Genomic DNA, 12,860 nt, shown 5'->3' with positions numbered 1-12,860 from the left:
AGGGGATTCCTGCAGCAAAGACTACATCTACTTACAATGGGTAAAAGAGGAAAAACCAGAGAACACCTTAGACTCTTCCCAGTTAAGCCCACAGACAACTATGAAGCACTTTAGTGGGTCTACGTCTTTCCAGGTAGGCCTTGTGAGATGAGGTACTTGTCCTTATATGTCGAAAGTCAAGCCTGGCAGCTAGGGGTACCATAAATAAAATGTGTCCGCAATGTTAAAGAAACATAAGAAAGAGGAACAATAAATTATGAAGAAAGTAATAAATACAAAAAAAAACCCAAAAGGTTGCACCAGGGCCGACATTCAGAAAATTCATATTTAATAAATAACAGTAATCTCATGTATTTTGTGTAATTGACGAATATTATGAAATGTTTTGCTACTCATTAACCATGTACATAAAATAGGTATTTAATTCTTAAACACATATATTGCAGCAAATAACTTCACTGAACATGCTGTCCTCCATTTTAAGCATGTAAAATAATCACACGTGTACAAGGTTTGATGGCTCGGCGATGAGACGTCCCGACTTCATAGGTCAAGCGTTTGATGATGAGTCTTTTAGATCAGTCGTAACGTCTTCTCACAGCAGGAGGGATCTACTGATCCAGTTCTGCTTGTTGTCTTGCTCTCATCACCATCGCCAATGTGTCTGCTTTTGGTTGGCTCCAAGGCCGCTGTTCTTCATAACCCTCCATTGGTCTAGCAGCTGATGAATTTGTGCGCCTCCAAGGCTGCCGACCGTCAAAGTCCTGAGCCTGTTCCATGTTGTGCTGGTGTTGCTCTTGCTCATATTGATCATTTGGTCTTGCTCTTTCCGCCATCTCCATTGCATCTCTACTTTCTTCTCCATACCTAGGCTGCAGTTCTTCATATTCAGCCTGTTGCCTTGCCCTCATAATCATCGCCATTGTATTTGAATTATCAGAATTATGATTATTTGTGGGAGAATTTTCTTCCATTTGCTGCCTAGAAAGTTTCAAGTCTCTAGACCCACCACCACTTTCTGGTCTGGATTCTGTAAGGACAAAAAAAAAAAAGACTCCTGAAATACTAAAAACTTACAAGAACTGCGAAAAAAAATCACAGAAATGTATCACGAAGGCTTTCTGAAGCTGGCCCAGACAATTTAAAAGAGAATCACCAGTGCATGGCAATTATGTTTTGGGACATATTGATAAATCTCATTTTGGAAGCATGATCAAAACCTTGCAGTTAATGTCCGTCTTTGTACACCATGACGTTTTCAGGTACGGCTTCCTCTGCTAATCAGTTTTATAATATGCTATGCTCTGCAATAGGAGGTTGTCTTATTAGGTCAATGGTATATACAGGGGTGTCCGTCTATATATCTGTCTCTATAGTTGAGATATGACCATGCACTGCTAATAACATACTGGGATGGCAGTATACTGGACACCATCATAGATAATTGTTTACTGGCCGATATATTATTTTATTATCATAGGTTATCTATATATTTCCTGGGCTAGTGTGCATGGTCAAATAACTCATGTGACAATCGTATATGTTTTTTGCTGTTTATATAATGGGCATCCGGGGAGTGGGTGCATATGTATATTTTTGGTTTTCAATTATTTTAAGTGTTGTTTGTGTGTTTCTCAATAAACCTTTGTTTAACATACAATTAGGAGTGCTCATCCATATGTAGTGTCTTTTCTTCCTTATACTATGTGTCTTTTCACCACATGGCGTAGCACCCTTTTTTCTTATCTTTTCAATTAGTAGTGCACACTCTCCTTGTCCTTGTCGAAGCTGTGTGCTGTGTAATGGCTGTGTCTGACCGTGCAGGAACATGGTCTGATCATACCACAGCTCCTGGGCAAGGGAGGACACAAAAGAGTATACAGACATTACAGGATCGCAAATAATTCTTTCTTTGAGGTAAAAGATTTTTTTTTTTAAACAATATTTAGAATTGAGAGTCCTCAGTGGTTGATACTTTTTAATGGCTAACTGAAAGGATGGTAACACATTGCAAGCTTTCGAGACTACTCAGGTCTCTTCATCAGGCATTGACTAATACAAAATCTGAAGAGTCACATATTTATACCCAACACAGCACAGAAAAAATGCAATAGGTAAGACAAGTGACTTAAAGCAGAATGATCATTATGGGAGAGGGATAAACAGTCGTGGCCGTAACTATTGGAACAGTTCGTAGATAAGGAGAGTGAAACTGTCATTGTCCAGTGATTGAGGTCTGGTCCATGGTCCTGATGCCTCCACAAGGTCAGAGGAGTAAATTCCTTAACTGATGTAAAAAGAAATAAATCCACGCGACACATTCAATCCTGCACTGAGTGTGTCAAAAGTTGTCATAAGTTTATACTCCCAGACCCTCCTGTCTCTCTGAGATTTGAAGTTACCTTTCAATACAAGTAATTTCATGTCCATGATGCTGTGATCCAGGATACAAAAATGTTTTGCCAGAAGTAGATCCATTCTTTTCTCTCTAATCGCGTGGTGGTGAGAATTCATCCTTGTTCTCAGTTTTTGCCGTCTCCCCACATACAGACCCCCAGCTGGACATTTAGTACAAGCAATTATAATCTTTTGTACTAAATGCTAATGATAGTTCTGCTTCACGTCACTTGTCTTATCTATTGCATTTTTTCTGTGCTGTGTTGTGCATAAATATGTGACTCTTCAAATTTTGTATTAGTCCAGCCTCATGAAGAGATGAAGAGACCTGAGTAGTCTCGAAAGCTTGCAATGTGTTACCATCTTTTCAGTTAGCCATTAAAAGGTATCAACCACTGAGGACTCTCAATTCTGAATATTTTTCTATCTACTGGCTAACACAGTACAAAGATATATTTTTTTTCTAAAAAAACAGACAGCAAAATGCTTTACCTTACAAAAAGAATCAGTTGTGATCCCATGTTGTCCTGTCTGTATATTTTTTTGCTCCCCCCCACCTGTCCAGGAGCTATGGTATGATCAGACCATGTTCATGCACGGTCAGACACAGCCATTACACAGTACACAGCAGGGGCACATTTATAAGATTACCTCAGCACAGGAAAAAAAAAAATTAAACACATCCGATTGTGGAACTTATTATTATTCCAAGATTTACAGCGCTGACAAAAACTAAGAGACCTCTGCAAAATTTTCAGTTTGTCTGATTTTTCTCTTTATAGGTATATTTTTGAATAAAATGTAAATTGCTCTTTTATTCTATAAATTACTGACAACATGTCTCCGAATTTCCATGCACTAAGGCTAGTTTCACACTTGCTTTTTTTGGCAGCGCGTTTTTCCCGCAAAAAAACGCATTAAAAAAACGCATACAAATGCATACAAACGCTGCGTTTTTTTCAAGCATTTTTATGCGCATGCAGGAAAAAAACGCAGCGTTTTTGCGCGTTTGTATGCGTTTTTTGTGCGTTTGCGTTTTTTTACAGATTTTGGAAAAACCCCACAAAAATGAAAAAACAACCATTCAACAACACACAAGACCAATGGGACTTCATTGTGGGTGTGGTATGTTAATATATAGACCCTGTCTACAGTATTCTTCACATTTGCTTGATTCTTCTCGTGAACATGGATCTGCGCTGGAAGAGTTTTCACTTCAACTTGGATTTGGACATCGCGATGGCTCAGGCGTATGCAGTTGCTTGCCATGAACAAAGGAAGAGAGAGAGGCAGCGAAGACGGCGGCGTATGTGGATACATCCGATTGTTGAACTCCGGGAGAGCCGTGGGGCATACCACACCCTCTACAGCGAGCTACAGGCAAACCCGGAGAAATTTACAGATTATATCAGGATGTCCCACGAAAGTTTCATGGATTTGCTTGCTCGTGTCCAACAATCCATCCGGAGACAGGACACACAGCTCCGTCGTGCGATTCCTCCTGAGGAACGGCTACTGGTGACATTACGGTATGTTTTAAAAACCAAGGGGTGCGGTCTGATGGTTTTTTTTTAAATTTAGTATTCAAAACCGTGGGTAATTAGTTTTCGTGAATGTACTAATATTTTATTTTATAGTTTTTTAAAATAATATACATAAATATTAATTTTACTTCTTTGTCTGTTCACAGATTCCTGGCGACTGGAGAAACCCTATCTTCACTACACTTCCAGTACCGTATTGGAATCTCTACCTTGTCTGGAATTGTTGCTGACACCTGCCGGGCTCTCTGGAATGTTCTTTGCCCAGAATTTATGCCCCTGCCCACCGCTGAAAAGTGGATGGAAATTGCTGACAAATTCTGGACAGTATGCAATTTTCCCAACTGTTTGGGAGCTGTTGATGGTAAACACATACGGATCATCAAACCCCAAAGAACGGGATCTGAGTACTATAATTACAAAAAGTACTTTTCAATAGTACTCATTGCGATTGCGGATGCCGGATGTATGTTTGTAGCAGTGGACATTGGAGCATTTGGCCGTGGTAATGACTCACAGGCTTTTAAAAACTCAGACATGGGCCGGAGGTTGTATGGCAACCAATTTAATTTCCCTATGCCACGGCCTCTTCCTCACACCGAAGCTCCGCAACTGCCCTTTGTAATGGTTGGCGATGAGGCTTTTCAAATGTGCGGAAACTTACTGAAACCCTACTCCAGCCGGGACTTGGACCACACCAAAAAAATATTTAATTACAGGCTGACCAGGGCCAGAAGAACTGTCGAGTGTGCTTTTGGGATTCTTGTTTCCAGATGGCGAATTCTGGGCACGGCCATTAATCTTAAACTTGAAACAGTCGATGAGGTGGTGAAGGCCTGTGTGGTTCTACATAACTTTGTGATGGCTAAAGAGCACCCGACCTTTGAACTGGACGATGATGCTCCTAACCCATTGCCTGAATTCACTCAGCACACTCTCAGGTCATCCATTGAAGTTGGCCAAATGAGGGACCAATTTGCGGCCTACTTTATTTCTGATGTAGGACGGGTGCACTGGCAAGATGAAATGGTGTAATGTAGTGTTGAGCATTCCGATACCGCAAGTATCGGGTATCGGCCGATACTTGCTGTATCGGAATTCCGATACCGACTTCCGATATTTTTTCAATATCGGAATTCGGCATCGGAATCGGAAGTTCAGTTGATTGACGGCCTGACGTCATCATGATGCGCGGTGTGTGCGCATCATGATGCGCCGTCATTTCGGGCCTTCCGGGGGTCTCTGCCGGCCTGCCGGGGGGCTGTGCCGGCCTGCCGGGGGGCTGTGTGGACTGCCCGGGGTCTGTACCGGCCTGCCGGGGGGCTGTGCCGGCCTGCCGGTGGTCTGTGCACCCTGTGGGGGTCTGTACCGGCCTGCCGGGGGGCTGTGCCGGCCTGCCGGGGGGCTGTGCTGATGTCCGGGGGTCTGTGCAAGCATCGTCCGATGGGACTACAAGTCCCATCGGGCGATGCCTGCTACCATGACAGTGATTGACACATTAGCCAATGATGGGACAGTAGTAGTCCCATCATCCGGCTAATGTGTTAAATGTTAAAAAAAAAAAAAAAAAAAAAAAAAAAAATACTACATGCATGCTACATACATACTACATGCATGCTACATATATACTACATACATACTACATACATGCTACATACATACTGCATGCTACATACATACTACATACATACTACATACATACTACATACATACTACATATATACTACATACATACTACATACATGCTACATACATACTGCATGCTACATACATACTACATACATACATACTACATACATACTACATACATGCTACATACTGCATGCTACATACATACTACATACATACTACATGCATGCTACATACATACTACATATATACTACATACATACTACATACATGCTACATACATACTGCATGCTACATACATACTACATACATACTACATGCATACTACATATATACTACATACATACTACATACATGCTGCATGCTACATATATACTACATGCTACATACATACTACATGCATGCTACATACATACTACATATATACTACATGCATGCTACATACATACTACATACTACATATATACTACATACATACTACATACATACTGCATGCTACATACATGCTACATACATACTACATACATACTACATACATACTACATGCATGCTACATGCATGCTACATGCATGCTACATACATACTACATGCATGCTACATACATACCACATACATACTACATGCTACATACATACCACATATATACTACATACATACAATACATTCATACAATACATACATAGACATACAGTACATATAACATAGAGTAACATACTTACCAATACTTGTCACATTGTTCCCCGAAGCCATTGTCTATTCCGGGATAAATATTAACATAACAAACCACAAAAATACTCACCCACGATCCGAAGCAGTCCACGAGTGTGTCCCACGACGATCTTGGGTAGAGAACTGCAGCATCAGATGATGCTGCCGTTCTCTACGGGCTGTAGGAATCCAATGACGGAAGGTAGGTATCCTTCCGCACTGTATTCCTCCGCCACTTAAAAAAAAAAAGTCCCTAGTCTCACTTTATGCCATTGCTGTGTGGGAATTTCCCACACAGCAATGGCATAAAGTGAGACTAGGGACTTTTTTTTTTTTAAGTGGCGGAGGAATACAGTGCGGAAGGATATCTACCTTCCGTCATTGGATTCCTGCAGCCCGTAGAGAACGGCAGCATCATCTGATGCTGCAGTTCTCTACCCAAGATCGTCGTGGGACACACTCGTGGACTGCTTCGGATCGTGGGTGAGTATTTTTGTGGTTTGTTATGTTAATATTTATCCCGGAATAGACAATGGCTTCGGGGAACAATGTGACAAGTATTGGTAAGTATGTTACTCTATGTTATATGTACTGTATGTCTATGTATGTATTGTATGAATGTATTGTATGTATGTAGTATATATGTGGTATGTATGTAGCATGTAGTATGTATGTGGTATGTATGTAGCATGCATGTAGTATGTATGTAGCATGCATGTAGTATGTATGTAGTATGTATGTAGTATGTATGTAGTATATATGTAGTATGTAGTATGAATGTAGTATATATGTAGTATGTATGTAGCATGTAGTATGTAGCATGCATGTAGTATATATGTAGTATGTATGTAGTATGTATGTAGCATGCATGTAGTATATATGTAGTATGTAGCATGTAGTATGTATGTAGCATGCATGTAGTATGTAGCATGTAGTATGTATGTAGCATGCATGTAGTATATATGTAGTATGTATGTAGTATGTATGTAGCATGCATGTAGTATGTATGTAGCATGTAGTATGTAGCATGCATGTAGTATATATGTAGTATGTAGCATGTAGTATGTATGTAGCATGCATGTAGTATATATGTGTTATGTATGTAGCATGTAGCATGCATGTAGTATGTATGTAGTATATATGTGGTATGTATGTAGCATGCAGTATGTATGTAGCATGCATGTAGTATATATGTAGTATGTATGTTGCATGTAGTATTTATGTAGTATGAATGTAGCATGTATGTAGTATGTAGTATGAATGTAGCATGTATGTAGTATGCATGTTGTATGTATGTAGCATGTAATTTTTTTTTTTTTTTTTTTTTTTACATTTAACACATTAGCCGGATGATGGGACTACTACTGTCCCATCATTGGCTAATGTGTCAATCACTGTCATGGTAGCAGGCATCGCCCGATGGGACTTGTAGTCCCATCGGACGATGCCTGCACAGACCCCCGGAGCCTGCACAGACCACCGGCAGGCCGGCACAGCCCCCCGGCAGGCCGGCACAGCCCCCCGGAGCCTGCACAGCCCCCCGGCAGGCCGGCACAGCCCCCCGGCAGGCCGGCACAGCCCCCCGGAGCCTGCACAGCCCCCCGGCAGGCCGGCACAGCCCCCCGGCAGGCCGGCACAGCCCCCCGGAGCCTGCACAGACCACCGGCAGGCCGGCACAGACCACCGGAGCCTGCACAGACCCCCTGGCAGGCCGGCACAGCCCCCCGAAAGGCCCGTACAGACCCCAGAGAGGCTGTACAAGGGCAGGAAAGGGTTTTTCTTATTCCGATACCGGAAGTCCCATAGACTTGAATGGGACTTCCGGTATCGGAATCGGCGATACCGATACTTTTTTTAAAGATCGGCCGATACCATCCGATACGATACTTTGAAGTATCGGACGGTATCGCTCAACTCTAGTGTAATGTTTTTGTTTGTTTATGGTAATAAAAAACCTTATTTGATACCATTACTGAGTGCACTATATTTTTGAAACTCCAATTTAATAAAAAACTTCCCATGTATAACTGAATTTTTTGATGTTCACACACCTGGGCAGGTAAATACACATATGAGTTAAAATGCAGCATTGCTAGTCTGCGTGAAATATATTGGAACGAGCAAAGCTGCAGGCCATGAATCAGGAAACCATTTTTTTCAAGAGAAAATTGTGCAACTAGTTGAAAACAAAGTATGTGATTTTCTCAAAACACAACCCTCAAAACCCAACCCCAATGAAAGTCCATGGGGAATACAAGTCAGTATTGAGTGGATGAATGTAATCTGCTCCATTCCAACTTACAAGTTATTACACTAGGCCTTGGAATGACTATACTAGGCCGTGGTATTTCAAATATGAGTATAGTAGGCCTTGAGCCTACTAGTATAGTCATATGTGAAATACCACGGCCTAGTATAGTCATACCAAGGCCTACTGTAATAACTCGATTTTTAACAACTAGCATCTTGTTTCACAAAAAACAAACTGGTGAAACTAGAAAGAAACTTATTTTTAAGACAAGTTTCAACAGTTTGTTTTTCATGAAACCAGATTCTAGTTGGTAAAACTAGAGTTATTACACTAGGCCTTGGAATGACTATACTAGGCCGTGGTATTTCAAATATGAGTATAGTAGGCCTTGGGCCTACTAGTATAGTCATATGTGAAATACCACGGCCTAGTATAGTCATACCAAGGCCTACTGTAATAACTCGATTTTTAACAACTAGCATCTTGTTTCACAAAAAACAAACTGGTGAAACTAGAAAGAAACTTATTTTTAAGACAAGTTTCAACAGTTTGTTTTTCATGAAACCAGATTCTAGTTGGTAAAACTAGAGTTATTACACTAGGCCTTGGAATGACTATACTAGGCCGTGGTATTTCAAATATGAGTATAGTAGGCCTTGGGCCTACTAGTATAGTCATATGTGAAATACCACGGCCTAGTATAGTCATACCAAGGCCTACTGTAATAACTCGATTTTTAACAACTAGCATCTTGTTTCACAAAAAACAAACTGGTGAAACTAGAAAGAAACTTATTTTTAAGACAAGTTTCAACAGTTTGTTTTTCATGAAACCAGATCCAAGTTGGTAAAACTCGAGTTATTACACTAGGCCTTGGTATGACTATACTAGTCCGTGTTATTTCACATATGACTATACTAGGCCTTGGGTTGGTTTTTAACATGTATTTACCCATCAGTGTGTGTGAGCGGCGCAAACAACATTAATGAAACTTAGTAATGGTGAACCACAAATGTAAATTTATTTTTTATCACAAAAATAAACCAAAAAATTATTTTTTCCGGCGTTTGGGGGCAGATGGTTTCAATTTGGGGGTGTGCAGGGAATATGCAACACTTGCTGTTGAAGACGGTGTTTGAGGGGAAGGGGCAACAAAACTTGTGGGGGAAGGTAGTCCAGTTAAGGGAATCAAACTAGGAACACTTGGAGGAGAGGAAATCTGTTCAGGTACATTAGTTGTAATGGCATGTCGCCGTAGGCTTGTGTGCCTGGACCGACTTTGGCCCAATGCCCGCCTTGATGGATTTCGCCTTGAACTAGGGGCAAATATTGAGTGTAGGTCCCCCGTCTGCAGGTGTGGCTGCTGCTGCTGCTGAGGTGGCGGCTGCTGCTGCTGAGGTGGCGGCTGCTGCTGAGGTGGCGGCTGCTGCTGAGGTGGCTGCTGCTGCTGAGGTGGCTGCTGCTGCTGAGGTGGTTGCAGCTGCTGCTGAGGTGGCTGCTGCTGCTGAGGTGGCTGCTGCTGCTGAGGTGGCTGCTGCTGCTGCTGAGGTGGCTGCTGATGAGGTGGCTGGAGCTGCTGCTGAGGTGGCTGCTGCTGCTGCTCTTCGTTGTCAGTGCTCGTCCTTGCAGGAGGACTGGTGGCGGCAGTGATGGTCCAGGTTTGCAGAGTGGTGGTGGCAGGGCTACTACACGTTGTTGTAGCGGCAGGGCTGTTCCATGTTTGCCTAGTGGTGGCTGAGCTCCACGCATGCATGGGAGTGGCGGTGGTGCTCCAGACAGGAGCAGCGCTTGCCATGGTGGTGTCGGTGAAGTGACCAGCTGCACTCAGACTTGTGGTGGTGTAACGGTGGGTGTCCTGGCTTTGAATAGAGGTGTCCGTGCAGTGGTATGCAGCACAAGTCGGTAGTGAGGTGAAGCGAGTCAATGGTGGCACAGGTGGAAAGGACACCACTGACTGCTGACCGTACCGATTATGCTGCATAGCCTGCAAGAAAGCATTGTTGCAGGCCTGCAGCACATTCAGCTGTTGATCAGGACTAAGGTGTTCCGCCATGCCCTTTTCAATCTTACTAAAAAAATGGTGTGCTGGTCTGTTGAGGTCGGCCTCCAGACGGTCAAGGCGCTGTTCTACAGAATTGAAGCGGTGTTCAAAGTGGTTAAAACCACGTTCCATGAGTGCAAAACCGCTTTCAACTCTGTCGGACAGTGACTTGAGGCTGGAATTAAATGTCTCGCTCAAATGCATAAACTCGGGCAAGACATTCCTGTCCAAGGCCCTCTGCCGCTGGTGGGTAGTGCACACATAACCAGTGGCAGAGAACTGGGACAGGGGAACACCTGATGGCCCAGCTTCCTGGTCACCAGCTGTGTGTGTGGTTGACCTGCAAGGTGCTTCCTGGCTGTCGGATGGCTGGGACGGGTCAGAGGACGTCCGAGGAAGGACCGCTCCAGGGCCAGGTTGCAGGGTGCTGCTCCAGGTGCTGTTGAAGAAAGGAAAATCATTACTACCATGCCTTTACAAGAAGCATCAGCTGTGGATTAGAAAAACACAGATTAATAAAAATAAAAACCCAAAATTTATAATACTTACGATCTCGTGGCAAGGACCGGTCTTAGGAACTGCAACGCGTTATAGTGACGGTATCTAGTTCTGGTCCTTGACGCAGATCCACTGCGAACCTGGCCCTCAGCACGAACATCACTGTTGAAGCGGTCCTTGATCGAACGCCAACGTGTTCGGACTTTGTCCACTGTTGATAAAAAAAAACAGTGCCGTCAAGGACAACAGTCACTGCGGCACAATGTAGCAATACAATACTCAAAGCAGTCACTGTAGACCCCGATGACACTGTTGGGTTTCCTGCTAGAATACGCCTAGCACGAAACCCAACAGTGCCGTCAAGGACAACAGTCACTGCGGCACAATGTAGCAATACAATACTCAAAGCAGTCACTGTAGACCCCGATGACACTGTTGGGTTTCCTGCTAGAATACGCCTAGCACGAAACCCAACAGTGCCGTCAAGGACAACAGTCACTGCGGCACAATGTAGCAATACAATACTCAAAGCAGTCACTGTAGACCCCGATGACACTGTTGGGTTTCCTGCTAGAATACGCCTAGCACGAAACCCAACAGTGCCGTCAAGGACAACAGTCACTGCGGCACAATGTAGCAATACAATACTCAAAGCAGTCACTGTAGACCCCGATGACACTGTTGGGTTTCCTGCTAGAATACGCCTAGCACGAAACCCAACAGTGCCGTCAAGGACAACAGTCACTGCGGCACAATGTAGCAATACAATACTCAAAGCAGTCACTGTAGACCCCGATGACACTGTTGGGTTTCCTGCTAGAATACGCCTAGCACGAAACCCAACAGTGCCGTCAAGGACAACAGTCACTGCGGCACAATGTAGCAATACAATACTCAAAGCAGTCACTGTAGACCCCGATGACACTGTTGGGTTTCCTGCTAGAATACGCCTAGCACGAAACCCAACAGTGCCGTCAAGGACAACAGTCACTGAGGCACAATACAGAGCAGGGAAATACTCACTAAACGCCTTTTTGGAGGATGCTGTGGCGCTGTCCCAGCCATCCATCAACGCTGCGGCCACCTCATTCCATAGCCGCCGGGTCACCACAATGTCCTTGTGCAGCCGGTCACGGCTGTCCCACAACGGCGAACGCTCCTGGACCAGGCTGATGAGCTGCTCATTATCCAGGTAGACGTCTTCATCCCGTTGTGGAACCTAGACAAAACACATTCATTAGAATAATCAAATTTAAATTGAATAAAAAGTTACAAAAAAAGAAACATAAAAAAGAGTAAAAATAGAAGATAAAAAATAAAGAACATTACAAATCATTTGATACTTACATTCCGTATCACCACCGGGACTTGGCTTCGCTGCTCCTGCTCTTCGCCCTCACTAGTCCCGTCCGCAGAAGATGATGATGACGATGTCTTAAAAAAGTTGAAAAAAACGTAAGAGATTTGGAGAAGCAGCAGATATACAGTCATATGTAAAAGTTTGGGCACCCCTATTAATGTTAACCTTTTTTCTTTATAACAATTTTGGTTTTTGCAACAGCTATTTCAGTTTCATATATCTAATAACTGATGGACTCAGTTATATTTCTGGATTCAAATGAGGTTTATTGTACTAACAGAAAATGTGCAATCTGCATTTAAACAAAATTTGACCGGTGCAAAAGTATGGGCACCCTTATCATTTTCTTGATTTGAACACTCCTAACTACTTTTTACTGACTTCCTGAAGCACTAAATTGGTTTTGTAACCTCATTGAGCTTTGAACTTCATAGC

The 12,860-nt window shown here is 43.0% G+C and overlaps 1 protein-coding gene across 2 annotated transcripts in view; it reads right to left on the bottom strand.

Annotated features, from left to right (window-relative positions):
- Positions 1–307: 307 nt before the first annotated feature.
- TMC5 (transmembrane channel like 5) overlaps positions 308–12,860 on the bottom strand; it is a 116,462-nt gene continuing 103,909 nt past the window's right edge. For both annotated transcript variants that reach the window (XM_073542954.1, XM_073542955.1), the window contains exon 22: positions 308–1,030. In XM_073542954.1, coding sequence (XP_073399055.1) covers positions 612–1,030 — 419 coding nt within the window. In that variant the 3' untranslated portion in view covers positions 308–611. The remainder of the gene's footprint in view (positions 1,031–12,860) is intronic.

The sequence above is a fragment of the Dendrobates tinctorius genome, unplaced genomic scaffold (genome assembly GCF_039654945.1).
Source record: "Dendrobates tinctorius isolate UK_male_01 unplaced genomic scaffold, ASM3965494v1 ptg000129l, whole genome shotgun sequence".
NCBI lineage: Eukaryota > Metazoa > Chordata > Amphibia > Anura > Dendrobatidae > Dendrobates > Dendrobates tinctorius.
The sequence above is the reverse complement of the archived record's forward strand: the minus strand, read 5'-3'. Positions and strand labels throughout refer to the sequence as shown.